At 45.7% G+C, this 23,531-nt stretch overlaps 1 protein-coding gene across 7 annotated transcripts in view; it reads right to left on the bottom strand.

Moving 5' to 3' along the window:
• Positions 1-489: 489 nt before the first annotated feature.
• Positions 490-23,531, bottom strand: part of ENTPD6 (ectonucleoside triphosphate diphosphohydrolase 6) — a 45,830-nt gene continuing 22,788 nt past the window's right edge. For 4 of the 7 annotated variants that reach the window (XM_038570224.1, XM_038570223.1, XM_038570225.1 and 1 more), the window contains 10 exons: positions 23,163-23,238; positions 22,459-22,494; positions 21,473-21,561; positions 20,655-20,734; positions 19,972-20,036; positions 7,356-7,457; positions 4,725-4,865; positions 3,018-3,074; positions 1,714-1,826; positions 490-1,602 (listed from right to left, as the gene is read on the bottom strand). In XM_038570224.1, coding sequence (XP_038426152.1) covers positions 1,504-1,602; positions 1,714-1,826; positions 3,018-3,074; positions 4,725-4,865; positions 7,356-7,457; positions 19,972-20,036; positions 20,655-20,734; positions 21,473-21,561; positions 22,459-22,494; positions 23,163-23,238 — 858 coding nt within the window. In that variant the 3' untranslated portion in view covers positions 490-1,503. The remainder of the gene's footprint in view (positions 1,603-1,713; positions 1,827-3,017; positions 3,075-4,724; positions 4,866-7,355; positions 7,458-19,971; positions 20,037-20,654; positions 20,735-21,472; positions 21,562-22,458; positions 22,495-23,162; positions 23,239-23,531) is intronic. The other 3 variants (XR_005376769.1, XM_038570221.1, XM_038570222.1) reach the window with 3 other exon arrangements.

The following is a 23,531-nucleotide window of genomic DNA, read 5'->3' as shown; positions in this document are numbered from 1 at the left end:
CACTCGTGGGCTCATTTGGCAGTCACATCCGCCCTAGTCCTGCTGCAGCTCCAAGTGGTCAAAGGGCCAGACCCTGTGCTCCTACCCAGTCTTTCTCTGACATACGACCCCTTTCCAGCTGTTCCAGATTAAAACCAAGTCCCCACCAAGCACACTGCGAGCAAGAGAGGGGCATGTGCTGGGGAATACCATGCTGCACAAGCTGCGGGTCACAGTCCTAGGGAGGAGGGATCTCGGTGGGAAGTTGACGGGCTCCCCTGAACAGCCTCAGCCTCCACAGAACCTGCCACCACAGGGATGTGGTGTCCTCCGTGGGCCCTTCTGTGGTTGTCTCCTCAGGAAGCATGCTGAGAAGACCTACTGGGCCACCTGTTACCCAGCCTGGGCGGTTCTTTGTTTCAGCTACAGTAAACAGGGCCCTGAGGGGCTTTCCTCCTGTCAGTGCTGGGGTGGATGAACACTGCTGACACTCACTGAGAGGAGTCCTCAGAGCAGAAAGCCTTGTAAACCGTTTATTTTGGGTAGAACACACGATGTACCCTACATTTCCCACAGGAGATTTCCCATTTCCCAGTGTCCTGTGCAGCTCCTTGTATCTTGGGGGGGTGGGAGTGGGTGTGGACCTGCACCCCAGCAGAGCTAGGAGAAGGCAGTTTCAGGGACTACAGGCTGCCTGACCTACAGGGGGTGGTGTACGTTTTCAACACTGCTCGGCTGCAATGGCTCACGGTAGCTATACATCCACTGGGGCTCAGAACACAGTAGCTACACAAACACTCAGCACCGCACAACGGAGACATCACTCACACAGCAAAGCCATAAATATTGTAAGCAGTTCATGCTCACATTTGGGCCTCCTCTGAAGAGCTGGGGCACATGAGAGGTATTTTCCCCAGCCTTTCTTCCTATTCATAGGGCCAACTCTGTCAGTTAGCTCCAAGTCATCCAAGAACCTGAAAAAACAAACCTCTCAATGACGTTACACATCCACATTCAAGGAGGTGGCAAACACATTCAAGTCCACCAGACCCACTGTCCCAGAGGGTGTGGTGGCTGCCACTCGGCCCACCCTGAGAGCAGCCAGGACAGCCTCCCTGTACAACCTCCCCACAGAGTCTTTGGGGAGAAGGTGAGGTGTGTCCTGGGGATGCAAGGACAGACCAGACAGGGGCAGGAAGATAAAACAAGACTATCACAAAGACACATGTTACAGCCACTCCAACCCTGCACATAGGGACAGGTCAGGGACGGTGAGACTGCATCACTCTTGGCACGTGACCTTTGCCCTGTCTGGTTCACTGCCCATCTGGAGCCACGCAGGAGGCGCTGGGCCTGGGTCACGTTGCAGCCCTCTGCCTGTCCAGAGGCAGGTCTGCAAGGTCAAAGGGGGAGGGGTGGCAGCCTGAACAGCGGCCTCCCCCCAACTTGCCATGGGCTTCCACGAAGGTCTGTTCTCATGGAGATGGAGCCGCTTCTGCGAGGATGGCTAGAGTGGCTCGACCACTACAGGGCTGGACTCTTCTGTCTGTTCAGGGAGTCGATGTAATGAAAAATGGCCCCCAGAGCCCAGCTGGTCTCAACATTGTTGATTTTCCGAGTCAGCTTGAAAACAGAAAGGGAGTGGTGGAGTGGGCATAGCTGGGAGGCTGGACACAGTGCCCCCAGCCTGTCAGGCCACAAAAGGCACAGGGTCACCCGAGACACTGTCCTTACCTTCAGCACTTTGTTCTCAGGGAAGCCAAACTCCTGGAGCAGCAGGCTGATGTAGGTGAGGTCCATGCACAGAAAGGGGTTGCCCTGCGGCCGGGTCTCTGCCGTGCGGCACACTGAGGGTAAGACAGCCCTTTCCCAGTCAGATTCCAGGTGGTTCACTCGTGGGCTGGGGCAGTGGGAAGGGGTGTTGTGCAGACCAGGCTCTACCCACTCCAGGTGCCCAACCTGTGCTAGGTTCTGTGTTAGCCCCAGATCCTCACTGATTCAGATAGGACTGCAGCCTACAATAGGAAGGTGATTCACCAAGAGTATACCAAAAGGTAGGGTCTCAAGGCCAACCAGCCTCCACTGGGCCTGACCTCCAAGACCAAGAACATAGGTCTTGTTTTGGTGTCATGAGTCGAAAGCCAGTCTCATAGGACATAGCTCTGCATCTGTGACTTGGGACACCCCTCCCAGTGTGACTCTGGGCTTTCTGGGGAATGTAAACACCAACAAAGCTATCTCAGGAGATTCTACTCTTATTCTTGAGGCAGATGAATAAACCCAAAATTCTGCTCAGAACCTTTTCCTGTTGAAGAGTCATGACACCCAGTGTCCATGGGACAAACCTGTAAGTGACAAGAAAGCTTAAAAAAAAAAAAAAAGCCACTTGTGGGGGGGTACTTTCTATAGAGAAACACATGAAGTTTAACTCTTTTGATCTGTAATTGGGAACAGCAACCAAGGAGCAGAATGTTTACAACCAGCCTTCATTTCATTCCCCATCTGGCTGAATTGTGATTGGACAAAGGAGAAGAAGAGGGGCAGCCCTGGAGCTGCTGAGTCAGCCACCTGCAAACTCAAAGGGTAAGAGCTCTTCACCCCCCAACACGCTGGGCTCTGCTGTGCAGGGGTTGTTCGTGTGACGACTGTGCATTTGTTGGGATACTTTCAGGGGAAATCCCTGTTATGGTGACCTGAACTATAAGCAAAGAGGTTATCAGAAAACATGAACTCAAGGGAGCCTGTTCCTAACTACCCTAGGATTAGAAATGTGCCCTTTTAGAGCTGGGACACTGAGGCTTCCCCTCCCCTGCTGTGGTCACAAAGGACATGGCATTTCTGTGGTCTGGGCCCAGCAAATGACCCCAAGTACCCTCTCACACCTCTCAACACTCCGTCTGGCTGGCTGAATCAGAAACCAAATCCAGAAGCTCCCAGTACTGCCTCACAAGCACCAAGCTGCATCTGCCACACAGTGGGACAGGGTCCCAGCCTCTTACCCTGGCCTTTCTTACCCAGGCAGTGCAGCCGCCACTCACCATACTTTGCCGCAATATCAAAGTCTCCTACGACGAGGCTGCCTCCCTTCTCCACATCTGCAGGACAAAAACAGACACCTGGTCTGCACCAGCATTCCTGGGGCAGTAATGCCACTAAGGCTGCACCCATGAGAGGATGACCTGGGGTAGTGTGTCCAGACTGGCCACAAGCCTGGCAGGAAGTGGGGCAGTAGCCCCATATGCACTGATCACATGTCTGAGGTGATGTGGCTGGGGGTGGGCAAGTGTTCCATGCAGTACCACACAGGGATCATTACCACACTCATGGGTCTTAGGTCCCTAACAGGAAAGTCACCAGGATCCCTGGACCCCACAGACTGAATAATCTCTTAATTCTAAGTTAAGAAAACAAAAGTACAGAATTGGATATGTTTCTTCGAGCTGTGGCCCTGAGTTCAGCAATGGTATTCCGGCATCAATTTTCTGAATGTGGAAAAAAAAAATTCTATAAAAAAGCCAAGTAGTTTGTCAGGTCTTAAATCTAATGGGTAGGGTCTTTACAAAGCTCTCCAGAAGGTGAGCCCTAGGCTTCTGTGACATTCCCAGTGAGAGAGGCATGAAAGCAGTGTCCCCCAACTCTCAAGACTGGTTTCTTCAATGCACCCCAAAAACTCTCATTTGAAAGAGGGTCTTTCAAGCTGTCCCACATATTAATGTTTCATATAAGGCAGCTGCTGCTCAGTGAGCTGACTTTTCCTTGACTTTGGATATTTGCTCAGTCAGCAAATGTCATCCTTGAAGATGGATTTAATTTCTGAAAACAGATCCAAGCAGCTCTTTCAGAGCCACGTGTGACCACAAAAGGGAGTTGGAAGAGCTTTTCTGAGCAGCCTAGTTATCTCCTGAAGTCACTCTAGGAGGATGTCAGTCCCCTAGGAGTAGGGCAACCTTCAGCCAGGGGGAGGGGCTGCAAATTGCTGAGCTGATACTGGGGAGGGGTCCCTCTGAGCTAGCCTGAAAGGCTGGAGCCCCCAGCATGCTGCCAGGCCAAGTCTGGGTGTAGCAGGCCCTAAGCATTGTACGTCCATTGCTGGTGGCACAGTCCGGAAAGTACAGATCAATAGATCTTTGCTCCAGCTATGGGAACCCCACAGGGGCTCTTAGGCCTGGCAGGCCAAGTAGCTACTGGGCCAGCTACTGGAAGGCACCTCAGGGACCTTGCTCTGTGCCAGAGAGACCTGGGGCCTGAGCAAGGGATGAACAGGTCACCTTCCACCTGGCCTACCCACCCCTGGCTGGATGCACTCCACACTGGGCCCAGGCAGCAGGTGGCTCAGTAAGCTCTGAGACACCACAGTGCCCATAAGCTCCTGAGGGTGGTCTGTGGAATGGGCTGACTCCTCCCCATGCCAACCTGGGTGCCACATGGGAAAAGATGGCCATGTGACCATGTCAGCCAGAGGCCTGGGTCAGGGCAGGAACCACGACGGTCAGTTACATGGGTGAGTCAGTTCTGCCTTAGAGCAGAACAACTCGACAGCAAGTAACTGTTCCTGCAGTGACAACGTAACTTTATTAACTGGCTCAAAGACCTGATTATTTATAAAAAGAGGGCTTACTACTTTCTATATGGATGACAAGATACCTGCCCTCCTCTACTTCCATTATTGAGAGTGACTGACAACATGATCACTCTCTACTGTGGGCCCTGTGTCCAGAGAATCTACACCTTGGCCCCACCCTTACCTATGAGGCCAACATTTGCTGCAAGGTCGTAATAGTAGGAAAAAGCATAAAAGTCCACATCCTTCACTTCTTCTGTTCTGTGCACTTTGTTTTGAAGGATTTCTGATATTCTGCTGGCACACAGCGCATGGAGGTTCACTACTGGGGCAAAAGAAAAGCATAAACACAATGGTAGGGAGCTCAGGCCCTGGGCCACACAGCCCCCACAGCCCTTCCCAGTGATTTGAGAACTTCACATGGAAGGTGAGGTGGGACAAGAAGCCTGCAGAGCACCTACCCCGTGTCTTGGTGCTCATCAACACCAGACATGCCAACAGCAACCTTTTAGGAGCCATGGCACTGCGGGCCCAGGTCAAGGGAAAGAAACCCAAAGTGTGAAGGGGGCTAGAGATGGCATGGCCCTCAACCCTAAAGGATGCCAGCCTCCAGTTGTGCACAGGTAGGAACAAGGAGGAGGGATAGCCAATGGGTTCGCTTCACACTGTTTACTCTCTGCCAGCCCTTGCTGAGCTCTGTATGTGCAAGGCCCTACTCCATCCCATCAGTCACACTAGAGGTGAGGCCTGCACCCTCTTTATGGAAAGGCCTTTAAGGAAATAGAGGCCTAACAGGCAGCTTGTCAAGCTCACACAGATGGTCATTAAACACCTGCTTGGAAGAATAACAAAGAGAGCCCAAGAGGTAAACAGATTTTGTTATGCTATGACCCACCCCGGACTCAGCTTCCGATCTTCCCCAGCAGACCTGCCCACAGTCTGAAGGTAGCTCCAGCCACTTCTCCCCTTGCCCTTGCCTATTGGGCTTTATTTCCCTCTACTCTCCCTTGTCTGGACAGCTCCACAACTTCCTCCTTGTTCCTTAAAAACGGCACTTCAGGGCCTTTGCACATGTTGCTTCTCTGGTCTGGAAAAGTGCTAATTTGTATCTGGGTGGTTCATTCCCCATCTCTTCATGTCTTGGCTCGAATACCACCCCATGAAGCCTTCTCCGGCCATTATAATTAAAACTGTAATCTTCCTGACAGCCCTCCTCCCCCTTCTATTTTTTCAAGTTACTTTCTCATGTGTTTTACCAACTCCTCCCACAGAAATGTCAGCTGTGTGCCAGTGGCTGTAGCAGGGCCTGATGCATAACAAGTGCACAAGTGGCTGGCTGAGTCAGAGTGACCTCCATGGTCAATGGATAGTAAGAAGCAAATATTTGGTTTTTGTTCCTGGTTCTGGACACAGAGCTTTCAAAACCCTTGTAATTTCCTGAGTGATGGGGATGGGAGGAGCACCTTTTCAAGGATACCTAAATTTATGGAAATGAGCAGATTCTTGTTGGTGGGTCCCCAGGTGGCTTCAGGATGGACACTAGTTGTCAGAGGAGCCAACCATGTGATTAGAGGGTTAGAAACTTCCAGCCCTACTCTCTGACCTCTAGGGAGAGCAGGGGGTTGGGAATTGAGTTAAATCAAGAGCCAGTGATTTAATTAATTATGTCTGTGTAGTGAAGCGTCCCAGACCCTTAAACGATGGGTTCAGTGAGCTTTGTGGGTAATGGAGGGTGTTGGGAAGTGGTGTTCCTAGAGAGCCTAGAGAGGGTGTGGAGGCTCCACATCCCTTCTCCAACACCTTGCTCTATGCATCTCTTCCATTTGGCTGTTCTAGTTATATCTTTTATAATAAAATAGTGATAGTAAAGTGCCTTCCTGAGTTCTGTGAGCAATTCTGGCAAGTTATTTGGGGGTGTTTGTGGGAACCCCCAATTTGTAGTCAGCTGGTCAGAAATATAGGAGGCCTAGGACTTGCTATCTGTTTCTGAGGTAGAGGGTGGGTGGGATGGGGGAGCCTTGTGGGACTGAGCCCTTAACTATGCAGTCTGCATTAACTCCAGGGAGAGTCTGAACAGGATTATTCAGGGATGGACAACTGGCTGGTGTGGGGAAACTCTCACACATTTGGTGCTAGAAATGTGAGTAGAAATAGCTCTGTTACCAAAGGCAGACAAACCTCTTGCTCATGTGCCCAGCCTGGAAACATTTCAATGTTTCTTTTAGCAAAAACTAAAGGAATACAGGGCAACAAAGACCACCCAGGTGGGGTGAGAGGGGCCAAGCTAGTGGGACAGCACATCCAGTGTCACAGGTGGGGGCTACACAGCGCAGAGCAGCTTTTCCTGTGCTCACCAGGCATTCTCAGGTGACGGGTGGAGGGACGCTGATTCCACTAATGGAGAAACTGTTTCTCCCTCAATTCAGAGATGTGTTCACACTGACATGCTGCTTCTGGGCCAATAGCTTTAAGTTGGCCATTTGTCTTGGAGCAGCAGGATGTTCAGGTCCTTCCTCATTGGAGGCTTGTTAGGAAATGCAGTCTTTTGGAATAAAGTATGTGGCAACAGACAAGGGAGCCTTGTGCAGAGACCCCCTGGGAGCCAGGGGTTCTCAATGTGTTCTGGCAAGGGCCCCCTGCAGCCCTGACAATTCCCAGAGCTACTTTCATTTCCTGGGCAAACACGGGCTTCTCTGCGAATGAGGTTTGGCAACGGTCTCCCTGCTTCTCAGAAGTGTTTTGAATGTATGGGAGAGATGGCAGGCTGCCATTCTTAAGACTTACGTACCACGGATACACGAGAACTCCACCGTACCTGCCTTCTGTCCTGAAATCCTGTATGTTATTTCAGCATGTTCCCATTCTCCTGTGAAGCCTGGCGACAAACAAGGGCTGACCAACTCTTTTCCATCCTCAGCTGAAATAAACAGAGAAGGAGGAGGCACATTACCATGACGTGAGGCACACATGTGGATTCTGCTGAGTGGAGGCCTGTAGCACAGAGGATTGTAGGCTAGTGAAGGGGAAGTTTTTACTTCTCCCTTAACTACCTACAAGAATCTAAATAGGGGCAGCCCTGGTGGCTCAGCGGTTTAGCGCCGCCTTCAGCCCAGGGCCTGATCCTGGGGACCCAGGATTGAGTCCCATGTCAGGCTCCCTGTATGGAGCCTGCTTCTCCTTCTGCCTGTCTCTCTGCCTCTCTCTGTGTGTCTCTCATGAATAAATAAATAAAATCTTAAAAAAAAAAAATTTTAAATAGGAAGTCTGGCCCAGAAAGAAAGGTGTTACCAGAGATAAATTTCTATGTAAATGACCTCTGTATAGAAGGGCAAACATCTAATGACCAAACATCTGTTCTTTTGTACTGTGAATCACCCTCCTCCCCTTTAAAGCTCCCAGACCCCTAGCCTATTCTTTAGCTCAGGATGACTCACAGCCTCAATCACCCAACCTGCCCTTAGGTGTCATACTCTTCTCGGGCTCCTGTGTGTGTGTATGTATGTATTAATAGGAGAAAAGCAAGTTTAATTGCAAGTTTATGTCAATTTAACTAATAGGCCAGCCAAAAGAATCTAGAAGGGTAGGAGAAAATTTTTTTCTCCTCAACAGTTGGTGAGCCAGCCAGGAGAAACTTCATTGGCTGCATACTGCCTGTTCTGGGGCTGCTGCAGCTGAGAGAGCCTAAGACCTCTGACAGGTGCGGCAGAAGGTGTTGGGCTGGCGAGACTGGGGACATCAAAATGGCTGACTGGAGGCCAGCAACCTCCCAATAACGCAGCCTTGCTGCCCCACCCCCATCCTCTTGCCAACACCACCTTACCTCCCTACCTAACTTAGCTTACAAAGACCTGAAACCCTTGCCCTAATTGGAATGCTGCCCTGCCCCCATATTCCCATGGAAAACTCTTTATAAATCCCCCTGTGGTTTGCCTGGGTGCGACTTCCCTGACTCAGGCCTCCTCTCCGAGTCACGGAACCTCACCCGGGAGGGCTCCCCATTAAAGCACTCTCAAACCTACCACCTGGCTCTGCTGTCTTTAATTTTCTCCGTGTTCATTAAAAGAAAACTTAACAGAAGGTAAGAATTCTTACCACGTGAGACTCCTGGATCTCTGCCTGCAGGGTCTGGTGGAAGCAAGTGGTGAGAATCTTTTTTTCCCCTCTTCTAAATTTAGATTAGCAGAAGATATTTGAGGGACCAGTTCCTAGGGTATAATGACTCTAGTAAAGATTTGTTGTGAGCACTCTTTACTTTTTTATTGATGCTTTTCATCCCAGAGATGGTCACCGCTTTGTCTCTTGTCTGTTGTGTTATTTGTCATAAGAATGAAAACCACAGGATAGAACACAGGCCTAGGTCCTATAAACCTTCTGTTCAAGCTGGACTCACAGACTGATGAGTGCACATTTCTCACCAGGCCACTGTTTAGACAAATGTTGCTGGGTTAATGTGCACATGAGGTGAGGGCAGTCACTAAGGGGCATCTTGGAAGCCAAAGCCGCAAAACTGGTGGGCATGGGTTGAGCACTTAAAAGCTGTTAGAGTGCTCCCTACCTAACCCAAAGACTTCTGTGTTAGGATGAGTTAGTCACACAACCGGTCAGACTGATACTGGGTCACCTGTCAAATTCAAGAAAACTTCCATGCAAGGTACTCAGTAAAACACCTCACAATCTCCAACCCAGTAGCATATCCTTCCTCAGTATAGTTTGGCTCTGAGACACCAAAGGCTCAGCTAATAAAACTGTTAATATGCCTATAAGGGGTTTTCCTTTCATCCTGTTCATGTCTTGAGAGCTTGTCTTTACGACCAGTGAGAATGTTCTATCTGTACATATCATATGCATCTCGGTGGCCAATTGAATAGCTTGGGATTCTAATACTTTAAGTCCTAAGCAGCACCTTCTGCCTGACTCTGGGCCAACTCTCAGGAGTTTGTTACAGGGGTCATGGTCCATAAGGGGTTTTTGTCATCTCAACCTTCACTGTTTTGTTAGTGCTAAAGAAGTCTCATTCTAGTAGTGCCTGCCTGGTGTCAGATTCGCAGGTCTGTGACTAGAGGTGCTTCACATTCTCACAGGAAACTGGAGAAGAGGGATCCCTGGGTGGCTCAGCAGTTTAGCGCCTGCCTTCGGCCCAGGCGTGATCCTGGAGTCCCGATATCGAGTCCCATGTCGGGCTCCCTGCATGGAGCCTGCTTTCTCCCACTGCCTGTGTCTCTGCCTCTCTCTCTCTCTCATGAATAAATAAATAAAATATTAAAAAAAAAAAAAGGAAACTGGAGAGAGCGTTTTCACTACACCATTCTTATTGCCTATCACAACAAAGGGCTTTACTTTCTTAGACTATTTCTGGGAGTAAACTTTCTGGATCTTGTAAGGGTTGCATCTTTTTGTCCCTCTTCTGGGACACCTCTTAAATTCAAGGTTAAGCCATAAAAAGGCTTACTGGTTTGTGCCACTCTTGAGATTAATGTAAGATCCTGCTCACCAATGGCCAGACAATGGATATTTTGAATTGACAGTATTTGAAAGAAAGAAAAATATGTTTGAGAGCTCTCGTCCTAAATAACTGTCTTATTGGTACCTATGGAAAGACCAATTAAAAAAAAATAGACATAGAGAGATATAACAGGTAAGCTTTAGGGACTCATTTCTTAGTAAGATGGGGGAGGGAAAAACAAATTAGACTCAGAACAAAAATTAAAGTCCCCATTCAACATCAATTTCCCTTCTTAAAATCTCACCTTGTCTCCTCAGCAAATTCTCTTAACTCCCAAACTTCCCCAGAAAATTCCTTAAACACCTAGCTGCTTGTTTTAGCTGCCCTTTCCCTACAAGATTTACAGAGAATACTGCAGCCTGACCTCTAAGCCTAGGATATACAGGTTACTCATGTAATTACTAAAAGCCAGGGAGCAAATTTAACAGAAGCACCCACAGGGGAGAATAAGGTTTACATAGAAGGCTCATTTTGCAGGTCTCTATAATTAGGCTCTGCCAGCTTCAGGCCTTCCTGTGTAATGTCCTCTGCAGCTATATCCTAGGCCTGAATAATTCCTGTCACCTAGACAGCAGTGGATTTTTTCAATTATAAAGCTCTTAAAAGACCATAAAAACCTTGACTTTCAGAGGATCCTACCAATTTAAAAGAGGAATTAAACAATGTCCATCACAACCCCACTCATAGAGACCTTGTTGAGTGTGTTCTTCTCATCCATGATGATGATTATATTGTAGTTATCAGACAAGCCAGACAGCCCTCTGGAACCAACACTATCCTCTACCCCCGCCCCCATCCACTCCAGAGGAAACAGATGACTAGCATTTCTCCTAGGCCCTCCTACAAATGATCAGCTGAAAGCTGATGTTAGGGGCTGATAAAAAGGCTTTTCTTCCTAAGGCTAAGGTCTAAGGTTAAAATGTACACTCAAAACGAGGCCTTTGTTAAAATGCTTTATACATACTTTACAAAGACATACTGCATTAATCCCCCAAAACATTTGCGTTTGTCCTGACTGAAAAATGACAAGATATTTAAGAGTTTTTTAAATAGCTCTGTGGTTGGAGACTGGCCAGACTGGAAGCTGATATTCAGAGCCTGATAGGATTTTTTAGGTCTCCTCCTTTAAGCTAAAATGAAACCATGTACCCAGAGGGAAAGAAAAACCTTCTGAAGCCTCTGTAAAAGGATTGACTAAAACATCCCAACACTCTCTAAAACAAACAAACAAACAAACAAACAAAACACATTGAAGATAATGTAGTTGGATGAGTGGATCAACGTATGTCATTTAGGCTGCAACCCTATTCTTTTAAGGAATTGAGAGCAACTGTCTTTATCTTACAAATTTTTACAAAATTAAAAATGCAGCTTTAGAGGCAGCTGAAAGTTCACCTGTTCCAATTCCTCCCCCCCCCATTTATCTTAAAAGACCTCTAACTTGCTCTCTTCCTGTGCCTTTGAGATTTAAAAGTTAAAATACAAAATTCAGGGTGATAATTCTTATCAGAAGAAAAAAGAGGGAATGGTTACTTAGAACTGAGCCTCAAGGGAAATTTTAAGTGTATGGAAAAGCTGTAAGATCTCAGTTTGCATCTGTCAGTATGTTTATGTATTCTATATATGTACTGAAGTTGGGTACAATCTTCTATGTCCAAATGATATCAACAAAACTAATTTGTAAAAAGAAGCTGTACTTGTTTTAAAGAAATTAAGTGCTTATATAAACTGAATTCTCAGGAATATATCAGTAACCAGGGACACCTGGTGGGCTCAGTCGGTGGAGCCTGTGACTCTTGATCTCAGGGTCCTGGGTTTGAGCCCTACTTTGGCATAGAGTCTACTTTAAAAAATGAAAAAGTGAAGTATTTTTGAAAAAGAAACTAACCCAAATGTTTTTCAAGTCATGTGATCTAGTATTAATCCTTATTTTTGTAAAGGTTTATTTATTTATTCATGGGAGACAGAGAGAGACAGAGAGAGACAGAGAGGCAGAGACATTGGCAGAGGAAGAAGCAGGATCCCCACAGGGAGCCTGATGTGGGACTCAATCCTGGATCCTGGGATCATGCCCTAAGCCGAGGGCAGATGCTCAACCGCTGAGCCACCCAGCCATCTCCAAGTATTAATCCTTAGTAAATAAAAACTAGTTTAAGTTTTAAGATAGGCATGTCTTCAGAAGTTACCAGTATGAAATATAATACTTTATTCTACCTCAGTTTACTAACGGTCAAATGAGTTCAAGCTATCTCTTACAAAAATTTGTCAGCAAGAAACATAGCTTGGGATAATGGCTGACTCTGTCTAGTGTCTCACGGATCAGTCTAACAGTTGTTAAGAATAAGTAAATTCACTGGAGGGTATTATGCTGAGTGAAGTAAGTCAGTCGGAGAAGGACAAACATTATATGTTCTCATTCATTTGGGGAATATAAATAATAGTGAAAGGGAATATAAGGGAAGGGAGAAGAAATGTGTGGGAAATATCAGAAAGGGAGACAGAACGTAAAGACTGCTAACTCTGGGAAACGAACTAGGGGTGGTAGAAGGGGAGGAGGGCGGGGGGTGGGGGTGAATGGGTGACGGGCACTGGGGGTTATTCTGTATGTTAGTAAATTGAACACCAATAAAAAAGAAATTAAAAAAAATAACCCCAAAGAACATTAAAATATAATTGAAATATAAAAAAAAAGAATAAGTAAATTCAATAGACATTAGTATAAAAGCTTCTTAGGTGAACTTTTTAAAAGCAATAATTATGTTTTATGGTATGTGTACTTAAAAATGGTTTTCCCAAATCTTTCAGATAAACTGAAGATTTTTTTTTTTTTAAAGATTTCATTTATTTATTCATGAGGGAGACAGAGACAGACAGAGAGAGAGAGAGAAAGAGAGAGGCAGAGACACAAGCAGAGGGGAAAGCAGGCTCCATGCAGGGAGTCCAACGTGCGATTCAATCCGGGGACTCCAGGATCACACCCTGGGCTGAAGGCGGTACTAAACCACTGAGCCACCTGGGCTGCCCTAAACTGAAACTTTAAACTTTTGCTAACTGATGAATTAAGTTAAATTCACTAAATATCCAGACCATCTCTAAATAAGATAAAGCACAGGATATAGATTTATACGCTTTTAATTGCTTAACATAGATTTATACACTATTACTTCCTTTTATAGAATAACTGAAAGGTTTTGGGATCATGAGTAAGCATGTCTCTAGGAATTATTAAATGTATTAATTAATTTTGCTATTCTAAACAATGCTGGTGTGACACAGTTCACTACTGTTTACTTCTTAGTCCAGGGTTCTAGAATTAATTCTAGTTAATATATGTAACTAAAATTAATAAAAACAATGTAATATAAGAGAAACAACTCTGTATGCAAAAGATTTATTTTTGGTAAGAAGAGGTATGAGGTGTGAAGAGGCTTTCTTTTTAAGATTCTATCCATTTATTTGAGATAGAGAGCGTGCACATGCACATGTGCACAAGCAGGGGGAGGGGCAAAGGCAGAGGGAGAAACAGACTCACTGCTGAGTAGGAAGCCTGATGTGGGACTCAATCCCAGCACCCTGGGATCATGACCCAAGCTGAAGGCAATGCTTAACTGTCTGAGTCACCCAGGCACCCCTAAAGAGGATTTTTGTTAAGGAAATAAATTTGTCCCAAGAAAACTGGTTATTTCCAGATGGGAAAGAGGAGAATAAAGACTGATTAAAAGGAAAGCTGGAGGGATCCCTGGGTGGCGCCTGCCTTTGTCCCGGGGTGTGATCCTGGAGACCCGGGATCGCATCCCACGTCAGGCTCCCTGCATGGAGCCTGGTTCTCCCTCTGCCTGTGTCTCTGCCTCTCTCTCTCTCTGTGTGACTATCATGAATAAATAAATAAAATCTTTAAAAAAAAAAAGGAAAGCTGGAAAGACAGAAAAATCTTACCTTGTGTGGGTAAGCTGGCTAAAACTGAATGAATTTATTTCATTGGTTATCAAATGAAGCTTTACAATCAGTAGTGTACTTATATGAAGCCAAAATTAAATGTTCTTTCACCTGCTGAAAGGACAGTTTTCTGGGACTACCTGTGAAAGGCTTTTTGTCACCTTGTAAGTAACCATTCTTCAAAAAGCAGATATTTCATCAAAATAATTTTCTGTGTTTTATCAGGTCTTTGAATAGTTTTGTTCACAGCTGTGTAACATTTTGTATTTGCCCTTAAAATCCTTTTTCATGGGCAGCCCTGGGGACTTAGTGGGTTAGCGCTGCATTCAGCCCAGGGTGTGATCCTGGAGACCCGGGATCGAGTCCCATGTCAGGCTCCCTGGATGAAGCCTGCTTCTCCCTCAGCCTCTGTCTCTGCCTCCCTTTCTGTGTCTCTCATGAATAAATAAAAAAAAAATCCTTTGTTACTTTGGTTAAATAGATAAGCATAATGATCTGTGATCCTATTTAGTCAAGTGTCTAAATCTCGTGAAATTTTTGATAAATTTCCAAAATCAAATTCTAAATGAAATCTTTTATGGCCTTAAACTCAGTTTGAGATTTTCAAGAGGGCCCCTAGGACATCTAAAAAATATGCTCTTAAAAAAAAATAAATAAATAAAAAATAAAAAATATGCTCTCTCTTTATAGAGATGTTACACTGAGTTTATCTAGTATGTTAAATACCTATTAAGCATGTCAAGAAAGTGATGATAAATTTTAGGTTATACTATATAGGTAAACGTTATTAGTGTCAGGTTTAATTCGATTAGTAGTGAAATGAGAGAGGCCAGGCAAAAGTTGATTGAAAAAGGCTTTTAATGGGATACACTCTGGGGCGAGGTTCCGCAGCCCGCAGGGGAGAGAGAGAGAGCAGGGGAGTCTCGGGAGAGTCACCCCCAGGCAGGTCACAGGAGGGTTTATGAGGAGTTTTTGGCGGGAGGGTTGGTAGGGAAATATGGGGCGAGGTTTCCTTATTTGGTGGTGTTTTTCAGGTTTTTGGTGTCCCCCCACCCCCGTCTTTTTTTTTTTTTTTTCTGGTTAGGGCAAGGGTTAGGGTTTCATAAGCTAAGTTAGGGTAGGGTGGCAAGCGCCATTGGCAGGAAGATGGGGGTGGGGCAGCAAGGTGGCGTTGGCGGGAAGATGGGGGTAGGGCGGAGTTGTTGGGAGGTTGCTGGCCTTGGGTCAGCCATTTTGAGGTCCCCAGTCTCACCAGTCCAACAATTAGCATAAGTATTATAGAAGTTTTATGAAATTCCTAAAATTCTGATATGCCCTGGTATAATGTTATCAGTCATAATTCTAGCTGTTAACTTAAAATATTGCATACCACAGAAATAACCAGACTTGTCAGGTCTGCTACAGTGAACTCTCATCAGATCTTTTACAATGGGCATTTTAAGTCTTTTGTAACTTACAGTTACTGTTTCACGCTGATGTTTTGTGAAAGTGTTCCTGCAAAAGCACTTTTCTTCAAGGAGATTCAAGAAAAGGACTTCGGACAGGTGAACTTGTCAAAAATTTGTCAGAAACCTGGAGGTTTCTGAAAACCTTAAAGACCATAAAACTTGGCTGGCTATGAATTTCTAGAACTAAAGGGAAAACTGGATTTAAGGGGAACAATTATTAAGTACATAGAACTGATCAAACTGAGTAGGAAGATTATAATTTTTATGAGTTGTTTGAAACACTGCCTGTTCTTTTATGTTTTGTTTTTCCAGATTTAAGGAAATTTTTTACTTTTTCTATCTGATCCTTCCACAATTTGAAAACCCAGTGAGGGTAGCCTGGGTGGCTCAGTGGTTTAGTGCCACCTTCAGTCCAGGGCCTGATCCTGGAGACCCGGGATCGAGTCCCATGTTGGGCTCGCTGCATGGAACCTGCTTCTCCCTCTGCCTCTGCCTCTGCCTCTCTCTCTCTCTCTCTCTCTCTCTGTGTCTCTCTCATGAATAAATAAATAAAATCTTTAGAAAAAAAAGAAAAAAGAAAACTCAGTGAATATTCTTATTCTCCTGGCAACGCAGTTATGTGCATGAGTTTAGTAAGAATCTGTTCTTGTGTATCCACACACAACTGGAAACACTGGTTATACTGCAAAGGCTTTGACTGGAATGTCATATTTGAGAAGGATATGTGTAAATTCAGAAATGACCAGACAGCTTGAAGGAACCAAGGCTGACTTTATGAGGCCAATGAAGCACCATGGAAAAACCAGCCTGGTACCTTGCTTGCAGGGTTCCTACCATTCTTACCAGGTGAGTTAAAAAGGTTGTTTCCTGGCAGGCACAAGAGATATTTTTGGAGATCTAAAGAAAGGAATTCACTCAAATCTACAGGTATTGGAGGTAAAGTCTAATGGCCTAGGTTTGACTTTCTAGCTTCAACAGGCTTTTAAAAACTTCAACTGGAGATTCCTTATGAAAAGTTCCAGCAAAGAGGATTAAAAGAGCCTAAATAGTCTATCCCTATTCTTGCTGCACTTATGCAAGTAATCAGACCAAATTTATTGAAACTAGACTTAATCTGCAAACAAATTAGTCTTACTTACTTATCTTTGGTAGAAATGGGGTGACTGTGCAAAGAAAAACTGTTTCAGTAGAAACCACAGTATACACTATAGGTATGAGATTCTACTCCTGCTGTCTTCAAGGTTTTGTTTTCTGCCTGTAAGTTGGACTGGATCCTCATTATTTTACTTTCCTCTGGTATTTGGCTGTAACTCTCCAAACTAACATTTCCAGTTTTTCTCCCTCCCCTTTGATTTGGAATCACTGAGAACTAAAATTGCCTTTTTTTCAAAGCCATGCAACCTAGGCTGGATGATTTGATATTCACCTGAGAGAAACCACAACAGCTCATGTATGGATAATCTTCATGCCTACTGCTGTATGGACCAATCAGAAAGATCACCAGACATTCAAACTGCAACAGGAAAACCTTCAGTTTGCCACTGCCTACCCTCACTCTGTCTGAAGGTGCTTCAAGCCAGACATCTAGAAATCTTTCCAAATGTCTGCCTTCAGAACACAGTAACTGGGATTATAATCTGTTCCAATCATTAACCATTATTTTTTTATTAAATACCTGATTTCTTGTACCAGAGGCCTAACTTTGTGAACCCTCCTGCATCACCACCTCCTGAAATGAGACACAACGGTCTAAATGAACCCATCTATTATCGGGACTAGGAGCCTGGTTCAGTGAGATGGAGCAATCTGGCAGCTTGACTTCTGGACTGTGACTTTTTTTTTTTTTTTTAGGATTTTATTTATTTATTCATAAGAGACACAGAAAGAGAGACAAAGACATTGACAGAGGGAGAAGCAGGCTCCCTGAAAGGATCCTGATGCAGGACTTGATCCCAGGACTCCGGGATCACACTGAGCCAAAGACAGATGCCTAACCACTGAGCCACCCATGTGCCTGGACTGTGAAATTTCTTAGGGAAATTTCAAAGACAGGACTGAGAGGAAGTAGAATACATCATCCCAAAATATGCCACTTTGGGATGCAGACTATTTTGAGCTAAAGGCAATCAAGACCCAGCTGATTCAAGAAAAACATTTACCTTTCTCTGAACTACCTAAAAGAATTTAAATATGGGGTTTGGCCCAGAAAGACAGCTGTTACCAGAGAGAAGTTTTTAAGAATGACCTCTATATGGAAGGGCAAATATCTAATGACCAAACATCTGCTCTTTTTATTGTACTATGTATTATCCTCCTCCCCTTTAAAGCCCTAGACCCCTCTTCTACCCCTTAGTTCAGGACAACATATAAGCGTCAATTGCCTGACTTGTTTTTGGGTGTCATATTCTTATGGAGCTCCTGTACATACAGAATTAAATTTGTTTTTCTTATATTAATCTGTCTTATGTCAATTTAATAGACAGGTCAAAAGAATCTTGAAGGGCAGGAGAAAATTATTTCCTCCCGAAAACTAGTAATGAAGGTACTGGAGATTGGGGGGGCCCAAAGGAACACACTTCCTTTTTGCCAGATGAGACTTGACCTGTGGAAACATTCCAGCTCAACTAGTAGAGGCAAACCTTTCTCTATCACAGAAGCTACCCCAGCCTCTTCAGTTCTAGAGACATAGCCAATTCCAACTTACATGCACTGAGGGGGCTTCAGGGTTCAGTCATTGGGCCAAGTGCTGTTTGGTCAATTGTCACAACCACTCTAATAGAAGGGGAGCCAACAGCACCCAGTTTTATAGATGAATGAGGCTGCAAATAACCTGGCAGGCCCCGGACAATGTCACCATGCCATGTTTTTGTGCTACCCCACAACACAAAATCTGGGGCCCCACAAATAACAAAGGAAGCATGCTGGTTGGCCTCCAAGGCTGGCCCCACAATGCTACCTCTCAAGGACGTGCATGCTGAGAAGTGAGTCCCTATGCCTGCACTTGATTCTGGCCTGGGCCTGCTCTCACCAGCGGAATGTACAGGGATATGATGGCACGTGACTTTAGGGCAGTCTTCCTTCCCAAGCTGCCAGGGAAAATGCAGGCTGCTCTGCTGGAGGAGGCCACGTGGAGGAGCAGTGAAGTATAAGACATTCACCCAGCTGTCACTACACAAGACCTTAGGGGTCCCAGGAGAGGCACTGCCCAGCTCAAGCCTGTGCCCTCACAAGATACTGTAATAAAATGACTGCTGTTTCAACCACTTAGTTTGGTGTGTATTTGTTGTGCAACAACAGATAACACAACAGGGAGATGTTTCCTCTGGGGCAGAAAGCTGTCCATACCCTTCTTGGCAGGTATTACATACAGCCCCATGTGTTCATGCAGCTGATGGGATTTTAAGGTTAGCCATGGACAGGCAAATGGGTACCTGCCTTCTTCCTGCTGGCTAAATTGGGGTTTTCTGGCCCCAGAGTGAAGGCTGCAGATGTTTCTGAGATATGGACATTTTTGGTTTGCAACAGAGGGAATTCCATAATGAGGTTAAATACCAGGATTTGAAATAAGTGAACATATACATGAAGATAAGTGAAGATATACATGAAAAACAAAAATTCCGGTTGAACATTACTACCTTGTCAGAACCACCAGGCCCTTGGAAGAAGTGCAGGGAAGTGCTAGGCCTGTGGAGGGGAGCAGGTGTGCGGCAAGGAGAGTCAGGCCTGAGGGAACGGCATGTGGCTGGAGGGTACACATGGGCTCACATGCTCATGTCTGGACCAGGGGCATGGGTCAAAGTCTTTGGATTGACATTATCAGGAACGACAGGCCAATGCCAGCCTTAGAGCAGCGCTCCCTATTCCCAAATTGGGGCACGGTGATCCCCTAATACCTCCTACGAGTTCATGTACCCTGGTGGCCAGCACCATCTCCTCAGCCAGGCCAGTCAGGAAAGATCAGAGAAGACCTGGAAGTAAACATCCTAACCTGATATAGGCTCTGTCTCTAGTCTAGTTCTCTGTAGAAAGGGCCAAGTCCATGTTTAATGATCCTTTCACAGAGCAAGAGAAAATGGAGGGACATTCTCACAACACTAGAATAACTGTAATGAGGGAAAAACAATCCCCAGCTCCATGGCAGCAGCCACAGAATCATGCCCCATCCTGTACTGTCATGAAGAATAAGGTTTCCTTTGGATCCTTAAGAACCAGTCCACTCCAAATGCAGCAGACGACTAAACACAGTTACTTGGTAGCTAAAATTGCAGAGCTCAGTGTTTGAGAAATGAATTCTCTAGCATCTCTTCCTTCTAAAAAATAACTTAGCATATACACACAGGTAAAACATTACCATCTGTCACCATCATAGTGGCAACGAGCTGTGGGGCACATTCTTCCACACACATCCCCCCTGGGCTCCCCTAGTCCTGTGAACCAGGGCCCAGTGGGTTGCTGGGACGGTAGCAGGCAGGAACATCTTTCCTGAGGGGTTCCTCAAGCCTGCTGAGCAAGGAGGGAGGGCTCTGAACTCTCATTCTACTCACCAGGTTTCCCCTCCATGCCACCCAGAATTGCGAGCCGTGCTGACATCAGTCCAAGCCCCAGGTAGCTGTAGAAAGAAAATCCTGGGTAAGGGGGGCTGGCCTGTCATGGGAAGTGCCTGGTAATATCTTCAATTCTGCCTCAAGTATGTTCACCTGGCCTGAATCCAAAACAAGTGGGAGAGAGGGGAAACCTGTGGCAAGGCAGATTTTCTGTTTCTAGAAGCCTCCCTTTGTGGAGTTTTGGGCATTTATTACTTGACAGGAGCTTGCCTAGGAGCAGTGGATGCCAGTGAAGGACACATGCTCCCTCATCTTTATGGAGTATGTATGCTTTACATCAAGAATGTCCTGAAGGTGCCAGGTGGTAAACAGATGGCCCAGAAAATTCCTGCACAATCCATGGCCTCTTTCCCACCTTTGAGAAACCTTCTCCAAAGCAGAGCAAAATAAGCACACACAAAATAAGAAATGAAATTTTACTGTAGGTGAATTGAAAAATGAAGCAGGGAGAAGGCAGGAGGAGGAAGGTATCGTAAGGGAGAAGGAAGTGCTGGAGGAAGAGTCTCAAGCAAGGGGGTTTCCGGGACTGGCCTGTTCCTGACCAGGGGCTCTGGTTACTGCACAGGCCTAGCTGAGCCACATTCCTGTATGGGCAGCCCCTCACCCCCACTCCCAAAACAAACCTGTAAGAATAGAGCTTGTAGGTCCGATTAAACATCTGGAGTGACGTCAGGTAGCCAGGTGGGGAGGTCTGGAGGGTGTCCTGAGGAAGAACATGGGGGGTGCTATCCTTCCTGTTGGCCTCTCATTTGAAAACACCAGTATATTCATAGATGTATTCAATTAAATTAGTTTTTCACTGAGTGACATGTTGCAAAAGAGATTGAACAAGCCATGAAAAATAAAATGTCTAAAATGAAAACCTAAAAGTGTCCAAAATGAAATGTTTTTTCTTATAAGTAACATTTACCATTCTGACAAATATGGCCCAAGCAAGACAATTATGAGTAAATTTAAATGCTCTTCCATTGAAAATTAAAAATAATAATAAAAAAGTGGTGGGTGAGGAAGGCACTGTGCTTAAAGCAGCAGATGGTCTAGATTAGAAGTGTTTTCATCTCCTTCACAATGTCCTATCACACAGGGCTTGAGGCTCTCTCCTCTTCTGGGAGCCAGACTAGGAGCCAGGCCCCTTCTTTGGCTTTCCCTGGGGGAGGAGGGGCATCTCACATCCTATGGCCTTGAGGATTCCAGGTAGTATCTAATCTATCACCCCACTAAAAATAAAATGTCCATTTATTTCCCCCGGGCAGAGTTAAAATCAAGTGGAAACGTATTAACTGTGAATGAATCTGGCCTGGAGGACAAGAACTGACTGCACAGGTCTAGACGCACCAGGTCAACGGGCTTCTCCTGAGGGACTACACTCCTGGGGGGTAGGTGGCCTTTGGAGGGTGGGGCCACAGTGGGGAGCCACAGTGGAGAGGCAGGGGCCAGTTACCTCAACTCTTGGAAGGAAGGTGATCTGCGTGGATCCGCCGCCCAAATCCAGCATACCCACACTGCTCCTTCCAGGGGTTTTCAAACTGCCTGGAGCACAGTGAGTAGAAACCAACACAGTAATGTCACTTTAATAAATAGATGAGAATAGCCGAAAAAGTGAAGAGTTCAGGAGCCAACCCCCCACCTCAGAGGAAAGAAAAACAGAACAGCTGTGGGTATTTAATAATCTTCATGGAAGGATACAGACGTTTAAGGGACATGAACGTGGCTCCACCAGCTGTGGCTTTAATTTAAACAATACAGGACAACACTGACCTTTAGCAGAGACGTGGGACCTGCCATATCACGGCTCACCCCCAGAGACACCGACTTCCCCGATGTCCCTTCATGCCCAGAGGTATGCCTTCTGCAGCACCGCACTCCTAACCTGTCCCCTAACGTGGCTCTCCAACCCACAGGGGGCAAATTCTGCTACAAAGCTTCTTTTTCATACATATGTCACACACACATTATTCTTTGCCATGATTACAATAAAGGGACAAAAATCAACCAATACTGAGAATAATCTAAGAAAAATGACTCCTTACCACCTTGTTCCAAGAACAGAAGTTTCTGTTTCCTGCTCTACCTAGAGCAGAGGAATTCAATTCTAGTGACGAGCATTCCTACCACATTTAATACCTAAGGTATGACTGGTTTTATTCATGACTTCCCTCAGACAGGAGAGGATGGGGTCCCTGGCAGAGGAAGCTGCAGAAGAAAGGGCAGGAGTTATGCTGGAGAAAATCAGGCCTACTGAGAATCTACTTTTCCTAGCATTTTTATCTGCAAGGTTGATGTGTGCCCTACCTGCCCTACACTGGGCCAGCAACACTGGAGAAACCCAGCGGGTTATTTTAAAGAGTGGATATGAGACCTCTGTTGTCAAGAATGGCACCTGTGAACTGTTAGCTTTGGGGGTGGGGTGGGGTGGGGAGAATGTACCTGTTAGGAAGTTGACAGTGATCCATGCTGAAACACCTACAAGAAAAGGTCACAGCAAATGAACCACCTGAGATGCTGTAAAGGACACATGCACTCAAATGACCACTTTTAGGTTCTAGGAGTTCGAAGTGAGTGTCCTTCACTCCTCCCTCAGACCAGCTACAGAAGAGGCATCAGTCGTCAAGTCACCCAACAGTTTCTGGCAGACTGTTCCAGAAGATGCCAAACTAAAACACTACAGCACTCTGCCAAATGTCTCTACTTCCTATTCTTTATCATGAACTTCCTCTTTTTGAAGAGAACCAAATGTTGCTCTCCCCTTCCTTCGTCATATTTGAAAAATCAGGGGCTGGTGAAGAACCTGATGATCTCTCTCTCAGCATTAACAATGCAATAGCAAACTTCTAAATGTATAGCAATTGGAGATTCTCCCTAAATTTTCTTAAAGCTGAAAACATCTGTTTTCAGAAACTTCACCTGTGCCAGATTTGGAGCTAGTCAAGATGACACTGTCTCTAATATTGGTCCCCCAAAGCTCCTCTGAGACAGTTAAACTGTGAATGGAGTAGGGCCATCACTTTAGTTCTTGCTTGCCCAATTCTGACCAAGGAGAAAGCACCCACTTGGGATGCCAACAGCAGCCCTGCACACAGTCCATCTCCCAGGTCAGCCTCATCACAACAGAGAGCTTCTGGAGATCCTACCTTCATCCGTTCCATTCATGATGGAAACACAGTCCTCTCCTACAAGGAAGGGTGATGCTTTAAACACTTCTTTCACCTAGATGTAAAGGGAGACACATCTTTATATTTTACAATCTAAACTCAAGGCTCCCAATTACACTGTGCTCTTAGCAGATCGTAACAAAACAGCAGAGGGCGTTAGCTGGTGCTGTGAAATAACAAAGCTCATTTTTTTCTTTTATAGTTCTGTAGTCCTATGCAAGTGGTATCCTTATCTACTGCCTGTGCTGGCAGAGGTAGATGCTATTCTGAAGAGCCCTGCCTTAGAGCCACACTGGGCTGGAAGAGCTCAGGGGCACCTTGAGTGTGCTGGGCCCCCAAACACTGCCT

This window comes from Canis lupus, chromosome 23, assembly GCF_011100685.1.
Source record: "Canis lupus familiaris isolate Mischka breed German Shepherd chromosome 23, alternate assembly UU_Cfam_GSD_1.0, whole genome shotgun sequence".
NCBI lineage: Eukaryota > Metazoa > Chordata > Mammalia > Carnivora > Canidae > Canis > Canis lupus.
Note: the sequence above shows the minus strand (reverse complement) of the source record. Positions and strands in the feature narration are given on the sequence as shown.